The following is a 22,895-nucleotide window of genomic DNA, read 5'->3' as shown; positions in this document are numbered from 1 at the left end:
GCACTGCCAACAGTTACAATCACACCCACAGGAATCACCACCCAGGGGCTGGGGAGTTATTGTTTAATAGATATAGAATTTTGATTTCACAAGATGAGAGGAGTTCTGGAGATAGATGGGAGTGATGGTTCATTATGAGTGCTTTTAATATCATTTTAATAAAAAACGGTTAAGATGCTAAATTTTATGCTACATGAATTTTATCATAATAAAAAAAATTACAGAACAAAACTCACATTTTCAAGTATTCAAAAAAAAAAAGTATCCAGTAAAATTCAACCTATAACCAAAAAACATCAATCACTTTTATTTGGATTACATATTTTAAAAATACACAAACATTCAACATTCACAATATAAGTTAACAGGAAGCCTTTTGCAAAGCTTACATAAGGACAAACAAGACTATCATACCTTTGTTACAGCTGTTTTCACTTTCTGGTTTTTCTACCATAGGTTCTGACGTAGGTTCTTTGTGTTCAATTTTTTCGTCCACTTTGTCTCTCTCTCTCTTCTCCAACTCACATTCCTTTTCCTGTTCTTTCGTCTTATGCAGTTCTTTTTCCTTTTCTTGCTGCCGTTCTAGCTCCTTCTCTTTTTCTTGCTTCCTTTCCTTCTCCATTTCTCTCTGTTTTTCCTGTTCTCGCTCCAGTTCTTTTTCCTTTTCCTGTTGCCTTTCCCTTTCTTTTTCCCTCTCCTTCTCTCGCTCCCGCTCTTGTTCTTTTTCAAGTTCTTTCTCACGTTCCCGTTCCTTTTCTCGTTCTTTTTCTCGCTCCCTTTCTCTGATTTCCTCTGGAGAGGGTTGTTTGTCCACTATGCCAAGCTTTTCATCCAGTCGTTTAAGTTTCTCTGCACATGCTGCTTTCCTTTGTTCTTCCATTCTTCGCTCTTCCTCTTCACGCCGTTTACGAGCACGTTCCACTGCTGCAGAAAGTTCTGACTGTTGCCTTCTTCTTTGCTTCCATATTTCATCTTCATCTGGGACCTGCTGCTTGGGAGGAAAAGGGCCTGGTCTTCCAGGTACTGCCTGTCGGTCTGGAGGAGGATGCTGAAATTTTAAAATAAATTCTCAGATGAGTATGACAACACAGGATATATCAGACAAATAGCAGGAGCAAAATTCTCCATAGAATATCAGAAAATTTCCCTGAAAAACATACACATTAAACGCAAAATGTGGGGAAAATAGTATATCTAGGTAAGTTTCTAGAATAGTTAATCCAGCCATCTAATATTAACTGAGCATGTACCTGTCTATTGTGCCAGACATTAATGCTCACTCAGTATTTGCTGAGTAAAATTAGAAGCTGCCACAACAAGTATTTCAAAATCTAAATCTAGAGGAAATTTAGAGAATTCTTTTTTTTTTTGAGAAGTCTATGTTTAAAGAGAGATTCATATCTGGAGCCCATGGTGGAGAGGGAATCACCTTAGAGACTGAGTTTTACTGATTTAATTTTCAACTGATGTGCTCTAAAACATATTACTACAAAGTCTAAAATCAATGCCAACAACTATGCAAAGACAAGCAGAATGAAAAAAAGCACATGAAGAGCTGAAACATCAAGGAACTAAAAATGTGCTTTTAAAATACTGACTTTTAATAGCTACTAGGGTGAAGAAACCTTAAAAGCCATGTAACTATTCAGAATTCCTACAAAAGAGAAAACAATGATATGGTGAAAACACTGGACTGAATACTACAACCAACCAACCAACCAACCAAACCATGAATCCAGACTCTACCATTTACTAACAGTGCTATCTTAGAAAAACTGCTTCATCTCTCTGGTACTGTTACTTAATCTACACCTCAAAGACAAGCTGCAAAAACAAAGTAATTATATAAGCACACCTAATTTACACTGTAAACTCACAGGGTAAGCATTTTTTTGAAAAGCAACTTTACTGAAGTATAATTTACATAAAATGTGATGTATATATTTTAACTGTATAGTTTGATGACTTTGGACAAATGATAAACTCATGTAACTATGGCCCCATTCAACATATAGAGCATTTTCATCAGTCCTCTTTATGAATCCCTGACCCCATGCAACCAGTAATCTACTTCTGTAGTATAGAGTAGTCCTGCTTTTCCTAAAATTTCACAAAAATGGACACAATAAGTTTTGTTGTTTTGTATCTGGCTTCTGGTGCTCAGGGTAGTGGTTTTAGGGGTCACTGCGGGCAACAACTGTTTGCTCAATTCTATTGCTGGATCCTACGGCATCAGAAGCATACTGTTTTGTCTGTGGACAGACATACTTTTGGATTGCTTCTAGTTTTTTAACTAGGAATAAGACAGCTACAGATATTCCTGCTTAAGTATTTGTGTAAATGCATGTTTTCATTTCCTTTAGATGAATACCTAGGAATGGAACTGCCAAGTCATATGGCAACTATGTGTTTCACTCTATAAGAAACTGCCAAACTGTTTTCCAAAGTGATTACAGGTTTTATGGCTCCATCAGCAATGTATGAGGCTGTCACCTGCTCTATACCTTGCCAACATCTGGTGCCACTGGTGCCATCAGCCTTGAAAATTTTGGACATGTAACAAAATTTCAATGTGGTTTTAGTTTTCATTTTGCTGGGAGCTAAAAATATTGAACATTTTTTCATGTGCTTATTAGCCATCTGTATACCTTACTTTATGAAATCAATGTTCAAATCATTCTGTTGGACTCTTTGGTCTCATTGTTGAGTTGCAAGAGTTTTTCAATACACGTACGTGCACCGCCTCACTGCCCAATATAAGTTCCTTGTCAGATGAAATACTAATATTTTTCCTGTGATATCTTTTCTTTGCCTTAGAGATGTTTTTCAAAAATCAAACTGATCAATCTCTTCTTTCTAATTCATGTCTTTTTTGTCTCATCCAAGACATTTTTGTTGGCCTAAGTTCATAAAGACTTTCTTCTACATTTTCTGCTAAATGTTTTAGTTTTAGCTTGTATGTGTATAGAAATGCTACAAAGAGCATGCAACAGTTAAAAGAAAAATGACTAGTGCAGATGATGGTGATGGTACGTGCACCTATCACAACAGAGTGATCAGGGAAGAAAGGCCTGTGAACTGTTAATATCTGTGATATCTCAAAAGCAAATTTTAGAAGGATGGAGGGACGAAGAGATTACCTATGCTAACTGCTGCTGAGATTAAGTAAATGAATACAAGAGAACTGACTGTGGCAAGATGGAACAGTCATTACTAACCTTGATTATAACATTTTTTCAAAGGTATACTGGGAGACGAAAGTATAACTGGAGAGGGTTAATGAGAAAGTGATGGCAGGAAGTGTAAAGAACTCACTAAAACAATTTTGCTATGAAGGAGAACAGAGATATAGGGAGGAATCGGGTGGTGGTGATAGGGAGGTGTGAACTGTAGTGGAAGTTGAAGAAGGGTTGGTGTTTAAAGGTGAGAGACAATATTATTGGTAACCAACAAAGATGGGATCCAAGGAACAAGTAGAAAGGTGGTCCTAAGGAACAAGGACAATAGAAAAAAAGTCAGTACAGGAAAGGTACTTGATTAGGAAGAACAAGTGCTTCTTATTTTCTTAGAAAAATTAGGAGCATGCTAATCAGCTGAGAAGGAAGAGGGACAGGCTAAAGAAAGAGGTGCAGCTACAAGGTAAAGTTGATATCTATTTCATAAAAATTATCAATAAGAAACACAGAACCTTTCCACTATAACAAATAGGGCAAATAATACCTACAGACCATTAATAAGCATTTAGTTAAGATTTACCTGCTGTGCAAGCAACTTTGGAGGTGGTGGCAAGTGTGATGATGGTCCACGTTCCTATTATAAAGAAAAGAATTTTTACAAAATAAGATAAAAAATATCTACCTCAAATATTTCTGACTGTAATGTTTTCCAGTGAGACCAAAAGACTGCAAAACGTAAAACATCATTACTCTTTTCCTTTTTAAATAAAAGTACATCAATCCCTATAATATAACTACATTCTATAGAGTCACTCAGGCATTTCAATAAGGTTACAAACACAAAATAACTTTGTTAAAAGTAGATTCTTAGTGTAAAAATTCTAGAATTGTAGCCCAAGTAATCCGGCTGTGGAGAATTATGCCTTTAATTTCAAATTTTTATTTATATAGGTCCAATTCTTTTTATGGAATTCTTTTCCTAATGGCAGACTAAACTTTTTAAGTTTATATAAAGAAAAGAAACATCTAAAACACTGGAACCAGATATGAATGGATTAGTCACTTGTTTTTATATATCAGTATCTCACACACACACATAAAGATATTGTCTATATTTCTCCGTTCATTCATCATTCCCTATTATGTCAGTTAAAAGTCACACAAAATACAGGTTTTACTTACAAATTACTTAAAAAAACCTGCTTTTCCAGAATTCACAAACTTACTTTCCAATGACTCACCAACGGCTTATGAAATGCAAACTTCTGGTACAGCATCTACTACTCGACAACTACTAGCTCTTACACAGCTCTCTTACTCCTCTCCAATATCACACTGCTGGGGACTTCTTCACAGGGCCATGTTTCTCCATGAAGCTTTCATACTTCTCCACTCTGGTAGGAACTGGTCCCTTCCCTTTGGAATTCCTCCTTTCCTTTTACTGGCTATTTCTTGCTTTAAGTAGCATGTTTTTTATGAAATCTTTTACACAGAAGTTTCTAAGAACTATGCGCACTCTGTCACTGCACTGTTAGCTACTTATTTTTAACCTCCCTGAAGGCACCATTCCTCCATTTGTTTTGTATGAATTCAACAAATTCATGCTGAGTATACCATGAATTACTAAAGCAGGCTTTCTGGAAGACAGTCCCTTTAAATTCTCGCATTGTAATGTAGTTCTTACTACATTTTAGAAGCAAGATCAAGTGTATCTACCGTCCATATGCTTCCTTGAAAAAAAATGTTTTTCAAAATAGCTCAGACTTCATAGATTTCTTTACGCCCTAGTGTGATTTCCCTACTGGGATAATATATAATTTCACACATGAATACTAACTAGGATTTACAAAGCATCCAATAAACTGAGGAGCACTTCAGGTATGTTTGTTTGGAAAAACAATTTATCCTTCCACTCTGACCTGACCAAGCTGCTATGAGAAGGAAAAGAGTGAAACTTTAGTTTCTACTCGATATTTTTAGCTACTATAGTACTGATAGTTCCCGTTGGTATGCAATAAATCTATGGTTTATGTCTCTTTAAGAAAAAATATAAAAAAAAAAAAGAAAAAATACATAGTTTCCATTTCCTAAGTCTTTTTCCAACTCTATGATTATAAGATTAATTCATCCTTGTCCCTTATCTGCAGTGACAAGAATCTCATGATTCCCACAAACCTGATTGAACGGCGGTCCTTTCCCATAGGGACCTTTTGCTACTGATGGCTGGGTAGGTATCTGAGAAGATGACTTGGTGCTGGAAACTTCATCTGGTTCTTTTCGGTTTTCAGTGTTTTCAGAGGCTTTTGAACCTTGATCCTCACTGAAGAATCAAAACCCAAGTGAAATAATAAGTAGAATGGACAAAATATAAATGTTAACAAAATGCATTTTCTCAACATAAAAAAGACATTACCTTCACATAGTTTTGGGGGAAAATGCATTAAGGAATGAGATGGCTTTTTAATTGAGCAGTGCAAATTTATTCACTTGAGAAATATCCGCTATTATCTACAATGTGATGGGGCCTGGGCTTGGCCAGATTATCACAAGATATAAGCTGCAATAGAGTACTTGTCAAATACAGACACTCACACTTGACACACAATATCATTCCATCATTTTCTATTAATCTATTATTCTCACCCAAAACTCTCATCTGAATGCAACTAATACTCCAGATAATTAATTATTCTCATTTACTCTAATTTGTTCTGATTTAATGAAAAAGAGCAGTCAAGCTGTAGTATTTAAAAGTAATGACAAATCACAGGCATCTCACAGCTGATCATCAAACAGCAATGATTACAACATTATGGCTGAAAAACTATACTGATACGTACATGCAAGCTCCTGTTTAAGAGCCCAATTTTTATGCTTTATGACCCATATATTCCTGACCTTGCCCCTACATTTAAAAAAAAAAAAAGAAAGAGGAAAAGCTCCCATTTCCCAAGAACTTATTGCTCCTTGCTAAGTTTAAAAAAATCAAAGACTTGAAACAGCTATTGTAACCCAAGTAAGTTTTCTCCAGTTTTATAAATATGGATTAGGTCAAGCAAGTAAAAAGTTTTAAATGATCCCTGATACTGTCTCTCAAAGTATCTCCATTAGGTAATGAGCATCTATGTAGTTTTTAACTTTTTATTTTGTATCGCGTATAGCCAATTAACAAACAATGTTGTGATAGTTTTAGGCGAACGGGTTAGGGACTCAGCCATATAAACAGCTTCTTTTTTTAAAATAAATATTTTCCTTAGAAACATCAGACTGTTAATTCCTTGAGTATTCATACTTTGAAAATCTGGCTCATCAATCACCTTCCCACTCAGTAAAAATCCTCAGAGTAGAACGTAGAAATTCTGTAATACCTATCAATGAAAACTCTTTGCATAAATGGCTCTTATGGGATTTCCCTGGTGGTCCAGTCCTTAAGAATCCAACTGCCACTGCAGGGGACAGGGACTCACTTCCTGGACTCCCTGGTCCAGGAAGATTTCACATGCCAAGAGGCAACTAAGCCCATAGGCCATAACTATTGAAGCCCGCACTCTCCAGAGCCTGTGCCCTGTAACAGAAGCTGCCACTGCAAAGAGAAGTCAGTGCATGACTAGAGAACAGTGCCTAGTCGCCACAACTAGAGAAAGCCTGTGAGCAACAAAGATCCAGAGCAGGCAAAAATAAAATTAAATAAATGGCCCATGTTACATTAACAAATTCACACTGTTATTAGTAACAGATATCATAACTCACCTGCTGTTTTCTTTAGGACTACTACTTCCTTGCTCATCATCATCACTGAAATTCAGCTGTTCTGTATAATCCACTTCCATCTGAGCACCTATTAAATTAAGGAGAATTCAGACTGACTGTTTCAAAGTGTATAAAATCTAAAAATGCTTTATTAATCTTGTCTCCTACCTGCCCAACCTTCGTCAGCTTCAGCATCTAGGTTATCAAATTTATCAAGCTCCTTCAGCTCTGACGCACTAAGGATGGAGGGACGTTCAGGCTCAGAGGCCCATGAAGGAGGCGGGCCTCTTCCTCGAAGGCCTCTAAGCAGTGACAGGTTATGAGGGAAAAAGGATACTAAGTTTTAATGATACTAAATTAGGAAAATAGTAAAAGATTGGAATTTAGTTAATTTCAATTCAACATTAATGCTTTCTACGTGATGATATACAAAGTATTCTGCACTGACATGCGTATGAAGAGACTGTAAGATTAACACACAAATTTAAGACAATACATAATGATATTTCTTATACAGATATTTAACAGCAAAATTTTCAAGCATTTAAAATACAGCAAATATACATTAGAAGTCTATATGGCTAAGAGTACTACTCATCTGAAAATAAAGAACTTGAAGGAAAATCATCATTCAGGAGGATGCTCAAGGTTTACAATTAAGAAAAAAAAGAATGGGGGTTATCAACGTCATGGATGGAAGAAAGAGTAAACAAGTGCCATCTATTTCGGGGGCCACAATTTTCAGTTTTCAGTATTTTATGTCAAATGATTTAATGTTTTAAAAGATTAAAGTAGTTTTGTTCTATCTTGATGAAAGTTAACCAATTACTTGTTGATGACAAATGTACCTTGAAGACAGAATAATAAATCCCTACAATCTACTCAACCTCCTGAAAATTTTAACAAGCATATATATATATATATACACACATATATATATACACATATACCCTGCAAACTTTAATCATTTAATAGTCTTACTTGTTTGTTTCAGATAAAGAAGGTGGAAACCTCATGGGACCATGTAGAGGAGGATAGGCCATCCTAGGATACTGCTGAAACATCTGCATAAAGGAAACAAAAATTGGTAAATTTAGCTACCAAGTTATTAAAAAAAAAGTTAACCCAAGCCTGAAATTATAATACATAGAAATGATTAAATAGCACTGTGAATATAGAATTTTATCTACTGGTATAGGTAACACTGTCAGTAACAAGCCTTTTATAAAACTACTGCCTCTACCAAGTCATTACAAAGAGGTAAGAACTAGGACACATCATATTAAGAACTTCTGTTATCTCATTAACAAAGTTTCATAAAAATAACTGTGCACGGAACTGAAAATATAACAAACACAACATGCATGCACCTCAGAAAACTTCAATTTTCTTAACCAAGTTTAAAGATGTGAAATGATACAATGTGAAACCTCATCCTAATGCGGTCTTGGTAGATTAACTGAGAGCAGATTTGTTGGTAAAGAACTCAGTTCAGATACAAGGATAGCCCATAACCAGAGAAACGTGAGGGAGGAAGTGGGGAGGTAGCTAATTGAGGGATTTTCTATGGATAGGGCACAAGTAGATTCTGAGTCAAGTTATTACACAGATAGTAGTTACATACAAAGGCCCAAAGATGATGCTCTCCATGGGAACTTGGCTCTGTGAATCTGACTTTAGGAGAATTTGTATGATAGTTTATGAAGACAACTAGTAATACCAAGGGAATTATCCTATGGTTTCTAAGGGAAGAAATGTCAAGCAGTGCTTGGTTATTTACTCTTCTCATATCCAGGTTAAATTATGTTTTAAAAAAATGAAATTGTATTACCTTAAATACATAATTTTTATCCTGAAATAGATTAGTTTTTCTTTAAAAACAAAAGAACCATTAGATGAGGAAATTACTTCATACTTGAAGAAAAGCTATGCTTACATGATTGTGCTATGTAAAGAAGAAATTTCTAAGCAGAGCTGGAGCAAAAGTTAATTAAGATAAGCAACAGTTGAAACTCAACTGGGGAAGCTTTGCATTTGGGGAATACTCCAGAGAATTTTTGGTTCCATCTCACTTCCACACTGAAATTAGCAAATAGATGATTGGAGGCAAATGGTCATAGGTTAAGTTGCATTAGATCCTTCTGATTACTCAGGCATAGATATTAATTTATGTGGTGTTAAATGTTTAAAATTTAGGAATTTGCCTCAAAAACATTGTAGAAACAACTTCTCAATATATAATATTTTAAAACGTTTGTTTAGTGAAACACTTTATTTGAATAAATTCATTGATGAAACTGGTAACAGAGCTCACTTGATCTTCCCTCTTAACTTCCCTTATCCCACCCCCACATCTGGAAATTCAGGGGTCCTTGGAAGCACAACTTGAAAAATACCAGGAGACAAGTATTTGGATACAAATCATTACTCAAGGTCAGGTTAGCATTTAAGACTGACCTTATTATACACCCCAACAATTAAAGAAAATACTCAACAAGCAATTGTACTAGTAATTTATTTCCTTCTATCTTAGAATGGTTAAATAAAACATAAATTTATTTACTTGAATACATGTAACTCACCATATAATTTCACAGTAGACTGAGAGCAAACAAAAAGAGGGCAACAAATTTATAGGAAACATGGGGGTCAGAAGTATACATAGTAATATATACTTTCAAAATTAAATTTCCCCTGCCACTCTTAGGTTCTTTTTTTTTGAGGTGGGGGTGCAATGTGTGGCATGTGGAACCTAATTCTCTGACTAGAGATCAAACATGTGCCCCCTGCACTGGGAGTGTGGAACCACTGAACTGCCAGGGAAGTCCCCTCAGAAATATATATTAAATGAAACTATAAGGATAGAATCAGCAAAATCCAGACTATGAGAAACTCCACGGGATAACAAACTGTAATAGATATGCTCCAAAGAAAATAAGAGAAGGAAGAACAGATAATCATAGATAATAAAATTGCTAAGAAAAATACCAACCAATCTCAAGAATAGATGGTATCTGGATCCTAATTAAGAGATAATCAGGGAAACTGGAACAATGATTTAGTATTTAAAGAATTTTTTTTTATATATGTGTGATAACGGCACTGTGAATTTCCCCTAGTCTTTCTCTTTTAAAATCTAATCTAAACTAGATATGGATGAGATGATCTACTAGGATTTGTTTAGCAATCCCAGACGGTGAGAAATGTAAGTGAAACAAGATGCACCACAAATTGCTAACTGTTGAAGATGTATGGCAGATATGGGTGGAAGAAAGTTCATGCTTTCTATTTTTGAATGTTAAAAATATTTCATTATACAAAGATTTTAAAAACACTTAAAGGTATATTAATAAACTTAAAGGTATATTAATAAAAACTTTAGAACTAAAGCAGGTATTAACCTTTTTTGTGCCATGAACAACCCCTTTAGCAGTCTGATAAATCCTATGGACCTCATCTCATAAAAATGTTTTTAAATGCCTAATTGAAAACACAGGATTACTAAGAAATTAATTATACTAAAATTCTGTCACCACGATATTTAAAAAACAAAATTTGTGATATGGTAATATGCATGCTCCAATAAGTAACACTAATTTGAATTATGCTGAGTATAAAAAATATTTGCAGTATCTTAATGTAATGTTATATGAAAATAACTATGATGCCTACTAAGGGTAAAACTCAGGTACTGCTGTGATTGATTCCTAAATTCATAATCAAAGGAAATGTTAATTTTTGGTTAGATGTTAATGAAAATAAAGACCTAAATTTTTCCCCATTCCAATTATTTCCTTGGTATCCAGATCAAAAACCTTATTTAGCCCCTTGCTGATTCAACAATACTCACGTAAGGAGGCATCATAGCTCTGTACTGCGAAGCAAGGGCAGGCTGCTGTCCATTCAGTTTAGCCTGTGGAGGACCACAAGCTATCCTCTTTTCTACCACTTTGAGGATATCACTTTGCTCTGATGTTCCAGCTGTGCTTTCATCCTGGCCAGGCTTTTCATCTTGGTCAGATGTTAAAGATGAACTAGCAGATTTACCACCATCTCTCCAACAAGCAACATCTGGTGTGAAAAGAGACAGGAAAATAAGAAAACAAAGAAAATCTCAAAATGTAACAGAGTGCAACCAAGTGAGGCATATTTCAAGAATATTTTAGCAAGTAAGCTCAGTGAAGGAACAGTAAAGTCTAATCTACTCTGTACTAGAAATCAAGCAAGCATAGTGAAGAAACAGTAAAAGTCTAATCTAGTTTGTACTAGACATCTAGGCTTTGAAGGTGTTTAGGTAGTCAGAGCAGTGACTTCCGAAGTAGAGAGGATATACCTCAGAGGCTACCTCCAGAAGTAAACACTGAGGTTGGGGAAGAAAATATTAAGAATTCCCTATCAAGCTTCACCAGTTTTTGATACAGAGATTAAAATCAGTTATACCAGAGCAGTCCTGAGGGAAGGGAGTTCTATACCCCAAAAGGATTGATAGTGATGCATGCTCTCATTCATTTTTCGTCTATTACTGCCTATTACATGTGCCCAAGTGCACAGACTTAGTGTCTGTGTAACCTGATTCAACTACACGTAACCAGATAAAACAGATAATTGGTTTTACAAGGAAACCCTGTTTGGTTCAAGTGGTCTCTACTCCTTCTATTCACACCCGATGTAGTCCACTCAACTGTGTACCAGGATTGGTCTGTGCAACCTGTAGAGTAAGACAGATGTGTTGGCGGTCTTCTCTGAAAACAGGCTATGAAAGCCTGGGGGTTTCCATCTTGAGTGAGAGATGTCTGTCTGTCCCTCCTTATTTTTTCTGAGGAAGTCATGTTGTGAGCCGCCCACACACAAACAAGCCACGAGAGAGCTTGACACAGCAGCCCCAGTCAGGCCAGCATCAAATGAGGGCTTCACTGTAATTTTGAAGAGAGAGAACCCCCAGCTAAGTGGCTGCCAGATTCCTAACCGTCAGAGACTGAAATGTCCAGTTCAATTTGTTATCTTAAGCTGCCAAATACATTACACAGCAACAGATAACTGGTGAAAAGAAATTAAACAAGAAAATAGTGGAGCTGACACTATTATTCCTAATATAATCTCATCAACCACATAACAATAATTAAAAATAAAAAATTAATTAGACATTTTAAAATCTCTCAAAGATTTTACATTTCTATTTTTAGTTTATGCTTTATAATGCACATAATACAAGTATCTCTTGCTATTCAAACTGATTAGCTCCTCAGTTTGAATTCAGAAAGAAAGAGATCCTTGAATATTAGCAAGTGAATGGACATAATTTATATATAAACATTACATATTGGGGAGGTTTGATAAAAATTTTGACTATTGTAAAAATAATCAAATACTGATGTAAGTTCCCTAGCCATTTTGTTAAAAAGCTAACTTTTGATTTAGTAGGTTGGGTGTGAGGCCCAAGACACATACTTCCAACAAGTTCTCAAGTTAAGCTGATGCTGTTCATGTAAAAACCATACTTGAGTGGCAATCAACTATAGTCACTGTCTGCCTTTTCAAACTACATACAACAGCAGCAGGCAGGAGGTTATATCAAAACAGAACACAAATATAATCTCACTCTACACTTTTACTAAGAGAAAATATTCTTACTTGGTGGGCGTAAACTGGGTCCAGGTCCATAATTGTCATCATTTGCTTCTTTTTCTTTTTTTTCCTGATCCCCGGCTGCCTGTAGGCTGGGAAATTCTTGTTGAAAATGACTATTCACCTGGATTCCTATGCATTAAAAAAAAAATACATACAATACTGAAGATAATACAAAAACTCTCCCAGGATAGAGCTCTCTCCTTTTTTTCATAATTTATTCCACACGGCAATGGTAACTGTTCATATCCATAAAATTTTCAATTTATCTAGAATTAGAATCCCTTGGAAAGTTAATGAACAGCCATGAGGAGAAAAAAAAATCTGAGAAAGGCATCTGCCAGACATCGTTCTGGCAGACTCATTAAAATTGGTGCAGCAAACAAGTAGAGTTTCACTTCTGTTTCTCTTTTATTATGACTCCTTTCATTTTCAACACAAGTTAAATTATTTTGCTAATAAATAACACTAAGAACCAGTTCAAACAACATTACTAAAACAGAATTTATGAGTCAACACTACAAATATGGTGAGGCTATGATGTTTTTGTTTAACTGCTGAGATACTGATGGCACCTCACTATTCACTCATTTGCCTATCTACCTGCCTGCTTATTTATTTTACACTTCCATAAACTGAAAGAACTGCCTTTATTAGCTTGAGGGCCTAGATGGGTTTCTCTATATGTTTTACAGACATATTTGCAAGTGGGGAAATCATATTTTGTTGGGGAGTCCATCATTCCTAGCGGGGAGGGAAGTATCACAGCTACTGTCCTTGATGGCTATTCTCCTAGATCTTCTCTACCGTGGAAACTGGGAGTAGCATGCTTGAAACAAGAAAGGCTGAAGGGCACGCATGGAGATTAATATGGTTTACAGCAATCAACATTAATGTCTGGGTATTTTCTGTCTCAGAACTGAAGGCACAAGATTTTGTCTGGTTACAGAGGGTAAAGACAGAGTAATGTGGGGCTTGGGGTATCTTAAAGACTACTTTGATTCCTATTACTGGCTCATATATAGATCTTAATACTGAAACTTAACTAGACCAAAAGATTTTTTTAAAAGATCCTTTTTTTTAACGGTCTAATAATTTCTTTTGACAGTGTTCTCTGCCCCTGCCAAAACAGTATAATTTGCCCCTTATCTTCTGTATGGCTGTTCAGTAACTATCAAGCCTAACCAGTTTCCCCAGCTAATGTCTACTTACCATCTCCTTGCCCACCTTGCTTGTTACTGGCCCATGATTTGGGAGCAGGTGCTACTTCTGGGGGAGCTGCAACCCCAGGTTTTGGTTGTGCTGGTGGAACTTCTGGTGCTCTTAAAAAAATATGAATCCATTATTTCAGATATTGTATGTTTAAACAAAATAATTATTTCACTTAAGCTAAATCTGTATACAAATGATTTTGGCTACATATTTACTCAGATGCATCCCCCATGCGTTCTCTCTGCAATGTTCCTTTAAAAGAAGTACGGCTATTTTTGTCCTCTTTTATTTCTACCCTTGAATAACCCAAGGAGATGACAGCTTTGTTTTTAATTTTGGAAGGAAAGGAAGGGAAGAGGGAAGGAAGAGAGAGAGAAAAAAATAGAAGCACTCATTATTCAACATAGCTACCAAAAATTACTTTTGAAGAAGTAAACATTTATAATTAGAAATAACATTACAAGCATACATACAGTTTGGATTGGTGGGATTAGCCAGGAGCTAAGGCTAATAAGCAAGCTCTCCATTCAGCAGTCAATAGGTTCACCGCTACATATTACTGTTAATCAAAAGAAGTCATAGCAACCTGACTGATGTGTCCCCATGAGTATAACGTGTTTTACAAGGGTCTACAGTTTCAACTGACATCCCCGGTGGCTCAGATGGTAAAGCATCTGCCTACAGTGTGGGAGACCTGGGTTCAATCCCTGGGTCGGGAAGATCCTCTGGAAAAGGAAATGGTAACCCACTCTAGTACCCTTGCCTGGAAAATCCCATGGACGGAGGAGTGTGGTAGACTACAATCCATGGGGTCTCAGAGTTGGACACGACTAAGCGACTTCACTTTCACAGTTTCATTCAATCCTTGCAATGAGTTAAGGCTTAAAAATAAAACAGTTAACAGACTTAAGAAATGCAATATATTTCTGGTATACTCAGACCTAAAACTGACTTGCTACTACAAAATAATTCTATTCACTAAGAAGTAGAGAACAATAAGCCTTTGATAAGCTTCACCCAGGTAGTAGCATTTATCATATAAAGCTCTCCAGAATACAGAGCTTTAGTAACAGTTATAGACAAAAAGTATCAAGTACTCATTTTCTTGTCTTATTTTTAAAAATTACCACTACTTGGCTTGGTCGTTCAATAAACCAAGAACCCTGCACAATTCTTGACACAGAATACTAAATATTTATTGACTGAATTATGATTAAGGAGGACATTACTAATTCCATGCCAGTTTTCTTGTTAATTCTTTATTCATTCAAATAGCATTACTTGATTACCTATGATGTACATCAGGTAGTTTCAATGAGGCAGACAGGAACTCTAAGCTTTGTGGAAATTATTTAACAGAATCAGCTCTTAAATCATAGAAAGAGAATGCGTGATTTGGTGAGGAGTAGGAGGGACTAACACAGTGTATGATAAAAGGAAACTTGTGATCAGTATTTCTGTCATCTGTCCTATTCTGACGCCTGAAAATACTGCCATTAAACCCACTCCTAGTAAAAATTACACAAGAGCTGACTATATATAAAACATTTTAAAGGGCATGACATACGTAATATACATAGCATAACACCTAGCACATAGAAGGGACTCAAACATAAAGAATGGGGAATGATTTCATTTTTTTAGTAGACTTTGACTTACTTTTCTTCTTCGTGTTGCTCTTGTTTTGATGCCCATCCTGTGCCGTCTTTAGGTACAATGTTCACATTAGGATCATTGCCTTTGTTTTCTGCTTTGAGACTTGGGAGGTTAGCAGGTGGAGGCATACGCCGAGAAATACCAACTTTTCCAAGACTCTGTAATCCATGGCGAGCTGCAACTAAAGATCAGTAACATCAACTTTCTTAGTAACTATTTTATTCTTAAAACAACACAAAAGACAATAGGAATTAATGGGAATCTTGAGCTATTATTTTCTAGTATTTTAAGAAAAAAAATGTAAAACTAAGCCACAAACCTGCAACATAACCCAAGGTAGAAGTTGTATTCAAATTTAACTATCAAGTCACTGAACAGATGCTTGAAAAATTCTAACAGATGAACTAACTCTATAAACTACAAAAAAGAAAACACTGAAAGTGCTGTTTTGTACTTTTCCCCAAGGAACTGATTTTAAACTCAAAACTTCATACGTGAAACAATAAATATGATATAAAACAATCTCACAGACATATAGTACCTACCTGTGGTTGCACAGGGGAAGTGGGTGAAATGGGAGTTTGGGATCAGCAAATGCAAATTAGTATATATAGAATGGATAAACAAAGTCCTTCTGTATTCAATATACTGTGATAAATTGTAATGGAAAATAATATAAAAAATGTATATGTATGTATAACTGAATCACTTTGCTATACAGCACAAATTAACAAACACTGTAAATCAACTACACTTGATTAAAATAATTTTAGCTTTATACCTATTAATCTCATTAACCAAGTCTCCCCTTTGGAACCATATAGTTTAACTTATTTTCTGCTGACAACAAACTGGAAAAAAACAAACATATTTTAAAACATTTATAAACTTTTAACTTTTAAAAACTTCATATCCCCTCAAAGATATGTATGTACATAAAAAGCCCAATACAAACAGGGCTGCTTTAACACAGGTTTGCCTAGATCCTAACAGCAATAGCTCTAGTTTATCACTTAGATTAATAAAATGAAACCATGAAAATTACAAAAAACATAAAAGCCACTTGATTTTACTCACCTGTGGTTTTCTGAGTTTCTAATGATTTACCCTTGTAAGTATTAAATAAACTGAGTGTCGCATACTTTTTCCCATCCTTTGCTTTTGTGCTCTGGCCTGACTTCTCCGACATTTCGGTGGAAACTCATCGAGTCTAGAACCTTCTGCCACACCCTTTAAAATCAGTCTGTAAGATTAACAGAAGAAAGAGAAATAAGGAGGAACATTTTAGAATTAGTTTACTAGAAACTTAGTAAATTCAAATGATCACAGAAATTCTGAAAAATAAAAACGCGACGTTAAATCATTCTTTAAAACTCACATTAATAATAATTTCATGAGCCTGTTTAATACTGTAAAATTCCAATAACCAACATGTGACGAAGTTAATCAAAATAAACTGCTGTGTGCTTGGTGAGTATATTACTTATGGTTTGTAACCACTTAACTATTCTACAGAGAATAAGGGTTTTAAGCCATACTGAGATGAACAGTTGAACTACAGTTAATCAATGGAGAATGTCTTTCTATCTAATAAACAAATATTCAACCTAATAGGACTGAGATGACTGGCATGATCAGCTTACACATATGGAATCCAAATGTGACAGAAGGATAACATCCTCTTCTTATAAACTGCATGCCTGTGTTTTCAGGCAATATGTGTCTAACAAGAATCTTTTATTTGTTTAACAGTCTAGAATAGAAAGAACATTCTATTTTCTCTGCATTCTGCAAAGGGTAGAACACTCCCTCATAAATCTAAGACACAGTATTCTATTTCACTACAGAGTAAGTGTTCAAGAAATAGTGTAAAAAAAAAAGAAATAGTGTACACTTGTCAAAAGTCTCTGTATATGAGAAGTAAAGAGTACTTTAATGAACATTCATATACAAAGAGAATGTTCGTCTTTGGAATTAATATACCCTAATTAAAAACTAGCCCAATAATACACAGGGGAGGAGATACTGATTAGCTCTCATACTATTTCTCCTCAGTTTATTAAGGTATACATTATCAATCTTAGGAATTGTTTCTTTTTCTGTGCATGTTTGCTTTATTTGTTTTGAGAGTAGAAGTAGGGCAGGAGGTAGTGAATCTAACAAGAAACCAACAATAGCTACAAGCATGGGAGCTGAAGAGTACAGAACAGGATATAATGCAAAAAGCATTCAGAGTCAAGGAGTGCCTGAGTAGATCCTATCATCATAAAGATCCTTTCAGGCACTGGTTTTACATTTGTCAATTGCAGAATAAGCATCACATCCAGAGGGATGATCTTACATTCATATCAACTAACATACAGTACTCATGCAGTGCCATAAAGTTTATCTGTAATCTTCACACCTATTATCTCATTTTAGACTAAAAATGTTATGATACAGTTAGTATTCTGGTTTTACAGATGAGGAAACTGATGTTCAAAGATAAACGAGACTGGCTTTGAAATCAAGGCTACTGGTCAGTCGGTTTATACCATGCTGTCTCCTATAATTACTTAGCTTCTCCAAGAATACATTTACAATTTGAAATAAACTGTGTAAACCACTCACCTGCAACCAAAAGAACTACACTAACATATAGATCACTTGCAATCATAGGTGCAAGTGAAGTGAAGTTGCTCAGTCGTGTCCGACTCTTTGCGACTCCATGGACACCAGGCTCCTCCATCCGTGGGATTTTCTAGGCAAGATTACTGGAGTGGGTTGCCATTTCCTTCTCCAGGGATTCTTCCCAACCCAGGGATTGAACCCAGGTCTCCCCCATTGTAGATGGACGCTTTACCATCTGAGCCACCAGGGATTTAACATGTATATAATTAATTTTATCCCAAGGGTGCTAATGATGACAGTGTGAAGACAGCTATACTCACGAGAATCTCTCTTGCTGACATATTTTTACCAATAACATGGACAAAGATATACAGGAAGAATATTCCTCTCCAGTGACAAAAAAGGAGACAGTGCATATTCACTAGATGACAAAACTAAGATTCAAGGGTATCTTTCTTCAGGTGAAAATAAGGTAACTTGTGTAAAATAAAAACTGTCAACTTCTTCTTTCACCCTCATTTGATGGCAATTTAACACCTAACAATCTCCAAACTTCTCTTAATACCACAACTACTAATGGAGACCCTCACCTGCCTACATCATAAAAAAAGCAATAACATTAAGAAACTTAAATTTCCTTAGGGCAAACCTACAAGCCCACCTGCATCTACATCCATCTTTCTGAAGGGTTGCCTTTCCTTCACCTGTTGTTGAAAGTGGTTCTCAGGATCACCCAGAAACTTGTTAGATATGCAAATTCTCAGGATCAAAGTCATACCTACTGAATCAAACTGAGGATAAGACCACTGTGCTTTAAAAAGCCCTCCCAGTGATTGTGAAAAAAACACAAAAGTTCAAGATATAATGATTTACTATAACCATGTATACATGCTAGGGCCTCCCTGGTAGCTCAGCTGGTAAAAGATTCTGCCTTCAAGGCAGGAGACCCCTGTTTGATTCCTGGGCCGGAAAGATCCGCTTGAGAAGGGATAGGCTACCCACTCCAGTATTCCTGGGCTTCCCTAGTGGCTCAGGTGACATGACTGAGCGACTTTCATCTTCATATATATGCTAAGCAGTGGTCCTTAATCCTTGCTGCAAATTAAAATCACTTGGGGATTTTGAAACATACTAGAGTTGTGAGGTGGGGTCTGATTATCAATTCTTATTTTGAAAATGCTCCTCAGGCAATTCCAAACATGTAAGCAGTCTTCAGAATCACTGCAATAAAGGAAGTGTACCTTTCCTTACATTCCATCAAAGACCAATCCTTCCTTCTGTGTTACCCATCCTCTCACCACTTACTTTCTCCTTCTGAATTTGTCTGCAGGAAATCCCACCCACTTCTAAGGCTTCAACTACCAACTGTGTAGGTCAAATTTCTATCTCCAGCCCAGAATTCTGTGTTCCTAAAGAATCCCACTGCCTGTTTACATTTCTCCTTTGTTTTGACTTCCCTGGTGGCTCAGATGGTAAAGCGTCTGTCTAGAATGCAGGAGACCCAGGTTCGAGCCCTGGGTTGGGAAGATCCCCTGGAGAAGGAAATGGCAATCCACTCCAGTACTATTGCCTGGAAAATCCCATGGACAGAGGAGCCTGGTAGGCTACAGTCTATGGGGTCACAAAGAGTCGGACACGACTGAGCGATTTCACTTCACTTCGTTTTGAACAGTGTTTCAACTTTACCTGGATGGAACACAGGCATCTACTTCACATTAAGGGTTTCAGATGCAGACCAACCAAATGTTTACAAAGCATGTGAGGAACTGGAGAGGCGGGGAGGAGAGGATATGAATTGAGAGAGTAGTACTGAAACATATACAATTACCACAAATTCACAGGGAGCTCAAAATGGGTGCTCTGTGACAACCTAGAGGGGTTGGATAGGGTGGGGTGGGAGGTGGGGGGGAGATTTAAGAGGGAGGGAACATATACCTATTCGTATGTTGATTCATATGCTGATTCGTGTTGATACATGGCAGAAACCACAATATTGTAAAGCAATTATCCTCCAATTAAAAATAAATAAATAATTAAGTTGGGGGGCTTCCCTACTGGTCCAGTGGTTAAGAATCCACCTTCCAATGAAAGGGACAAGTGTTCAATCTCTAGTCGCAGAACTAAGATCCCACATGCCAAAGGACAATTAAGTCCACTCACTGCCCATGTACTACATAGAAGACCCAGCATAATTCAACCCCCACAAAGCTGAGTCAACAGGAAAAATATCTCAACATTTGACAAAATGCAAATGTTATACAAGAGCTCACAAACTGAAGAAAAAACTTGAAGAAACCCAATTATTAATTATTAACGCTATGTTAACAGACAATTCACTAGAGAAATAATACCACTAAGCAAATGTATTGAAATGCTCAATTTTATAAATATATAAATAAACAAAACTAACAAGTTAGGGCAGTTCAGCCTGTCCATATGTTTACACAAGGAAAACAAAGTAACATAACACAATTTAACCATAGGGTGATAGAATATCTAATTCAATTCAGTCATCACAAAACATTTAGAGCTTGGGAAAAAAAAAATCACAAAATGAACTTTAACTTTCCTACTTAAAAGTAAAATGAAATAAAAAATGTCTTATAAATTATAAGGAATTTCCAAATACAAAGAAAAAGAAAAATTCCAGAAAATATACTAAGTAGTTCTTTTTTTAAAGATCAAACTTCTGTACAGTTTCTTCTTCCACTATTAACAAACTACTGCCTATATGGTACTCCCTTCAGTGCATGCTCTTTCACCAAACAGATAAACCAAATACACACTGGATGTATTCTGAGGTAAGAAAGATGGACAGAGTCAAATTCTCAGGCCAACAGAACAGGGAATTTATTCTTTCATAAGCATATGAGTCTCTCTAATATAAAACCCAAGAAAGCTTTACAGTACCAACTAACTCTCCCAAAAAGTAAACCATCAATACACATGACTGAAGCTAGTACAAATGATAATTATCAAAAGACAATTCAAAGATGAAACTATCACAATGTATCCATTTCTATAAGAGAATATGCATTTCTAAAGACAAAGAATTTGTAGCCATAAACAATGCTGGATACATGAGAAAAGCCAACTGCACCATCATGGTTTGCCAGTTATGTGAGGACACTTTTAGCAATCCCATTCCTAGGCATATATGCCAAGAAAAGTCTAGTGTGAAAACACACATGCACCCCCACCCCCGCTACTTCATACCAGCCCTATTTACAATAGCCAAGAAACGGCAGCAACCTAAATGTCCACCAACAGATGAATGATAAAGATATACATATACACAATGAAACACTACTCAGGCATAAAAAGCAATGAAATAATGCCACTTGCAGAAACATGGGTGGGTGGACCTGGAGACTGTCATACTAACTGAAGTCAGAAAGAAAAAGACATATACTATATGATGTCACTTATATATAGAATTGTGAACTTCCCAGGTGGTCCAGTGGTCAAGAATCGAACTGTCAATGCAGGGGACATGAGCTTGATCCCTGGTCCAGGAAGATTCCACACGCCACAGGGCACCACATGCCATAACTACTGAAGCCCTCGTGCCCTAGAGCCTGTGCTCCGCAACAAGAGAAGGCATCACAATAAGAACCTACTCACGGTAACTAGAGAAAGTCCATGGGCAGCAACAAAGACCCAGAGTAGCAAAAAACAAATTAAATTAAAAAAAAAAAAAAAAAAAGATGGGTTAAGTTCTGGAGAGCTAATGTACAGCATTATGATTACAGTCAACAATACTGTATATGTATCGCAAAGCTGCTAAGATGTTAAATGCTGGCACCACACTCAAAGTAATGATAATTATGCATGTGATTTGTGGAGGGTTTAGCTAATGCTACAGCCATAATCACCATTCACCTTAAACTTACACAATATCATATGTCAATAACTATTAAAAAAAAAAAGAACTACAGACACAGACAAAATGTAAAACCTGAAACTATAAAACTTTTAGAAAAAACATAGGAGAAAATCTTTGCGTCTCTGGATTACATTATATAAAGACTGCTTAGTACTCTAAAAGCACAATCTATAGGGAATTCCCTGGCAGTCCAGTAGTTAGGACTCTAAACTTTCACTGCTGAGGGCATGGGTTCCATCCATGGTCTGGGAATAAGACACATGGGGGGTGGGGAACACAATCCATAAAAGGTGAAATTTCTGAATTAGACTTTTGCCTTTTGAAAGTTCTCACTGTTGAGAATGAACATGCAAGCTACTCTCTGGGAAAAAAACATCTGCAAATCATGTATCTGACGAAAGACTTTTATCTAGAACATGTACAGAACTCTCAGACCTAATAGTACAATCCAGTTGTTTTTTAAAGGGCACAGGATTTGACACCAGAGATACATAAGTGGCAAATAAACACATGTAAAGATGCTCAGCATTTCAGTATCTGGGAAATTCAAATTTAAACCACAGTAAGATACCTCTATACTTCTACTGTATTGGCAAAAACTACAGATTAAAGCAACTGTTGATAAGGATGTGGAAGAAATGGAACTCGCAAAGTCTGCTCATGGGGGTGTAAAATGTTATAACCATTTGGGAAAACAGTTTGGAGGTCCTTAAAGAAGAAAAAACATCCAACAACCACACAATCACAATTCCATATGTGATTGTCCATATGGAATTGTCGATATGTCCATATGAAGACTCAGACTTGGACTCCGGTTCATAGTTTTATTTGTAACAGGCAAACACTGGAAACAACCCAACTGTTTACCAACAGGTGACTGGAAAACCATACTGTTGTATGTACATAAAAGAAATGAATATCCAAGCAGTAAAAAAGAATGAATTACTGGTAAATGTAACTACATGGATAAATCTCAAAGT

The 22,895-nt window shown here is 36.2% G+C and overlaps 1 protein-coding gene and 1 non-coding gene across 4 annotated transcripts in view; one reads left to right on the top strand and one right to left on the bottom strand.

Moving 5' to 3' along the window:
* Nucleotides 1–16,608, bottom strand: part of PRRC2C (proline rich coiled-coil 2C) — a 66,998-nt gene extending 50,390 nt beyond the window's left edge. For 2 of the 3 annotated variants that reach the window (XM_068985844.1, XM_068985846.1), the window contains exons 1-11: nt 16,497–16,608; nt 15,423–15,600; nt 13,764–13,873; nt 12,558–12,683; nt 10,777–10,997; nt 7,908–7,990; nt 7,095–7,228; nt 6,927–7,014; nt 5,352–5,496; nt 3,757–3,810; nt 415–1,048 (exon numbers count right to left, since the gene is read on the bottom strand). In XM_068985844.1, coding sequence (XP_068841945.1) covers nt 415–1,048; nt 3,757–3,810; nt 5,352–5,496; nt 6,927–7,014; nt 7,095–7,228; nt 7,908–7,990; nt 10,777–10,997; nt 12,558–12,683; nt 13,764–13,873; nt 15,423–15,600; nt 16,497–16,608 — 1,885 coding nt within the window. The remainder of the gene's footprint in view (nt 1–414; nt 1,049–3,756; nt 3,811–5,351; nt 5,497–6,926; nt 7,015–7,094; nt 7,229–7,907; nt 7,991–10,776; nt 10,998–12,557; nt 12,684–13,763; nt 13,874–15,422; nt 15,601–16,496) is intronic. The other variant, XM_068985845.1, reaches the window with a different exon arrangement.
* A 2,875-nt stretch (nt 16,609–19,483) lies between these two features.
* TRNAS-AGA (transfer RNA serine (anticodon AGA)) lies at nt 19,484–19,555 on the top strand. The gene has a single exon. It is a non-coding gene; the product is annotated as a tRNA-Ser (tRNA).
* Nucleotides 19,556–22,895: the final 3,340 nt, after the last annotated feature.

This window comes from Capricornis sumatraensis, chromosome 14, assembly GCF_032405125.1.
Source record: "Capricornis sumatraensis isolate serow.1 chromosome 14, serow.2, whole genome shotgun sequence".
NCBI lineage: Eukaryota > Metazoa > Chordata > Mammalia > Artiodactyla > Bovidae > Capricornis > Capricornis sumatraensis.
This window is presented reverse-complemented; position numbering and strand designations above follow the sequence as displayed.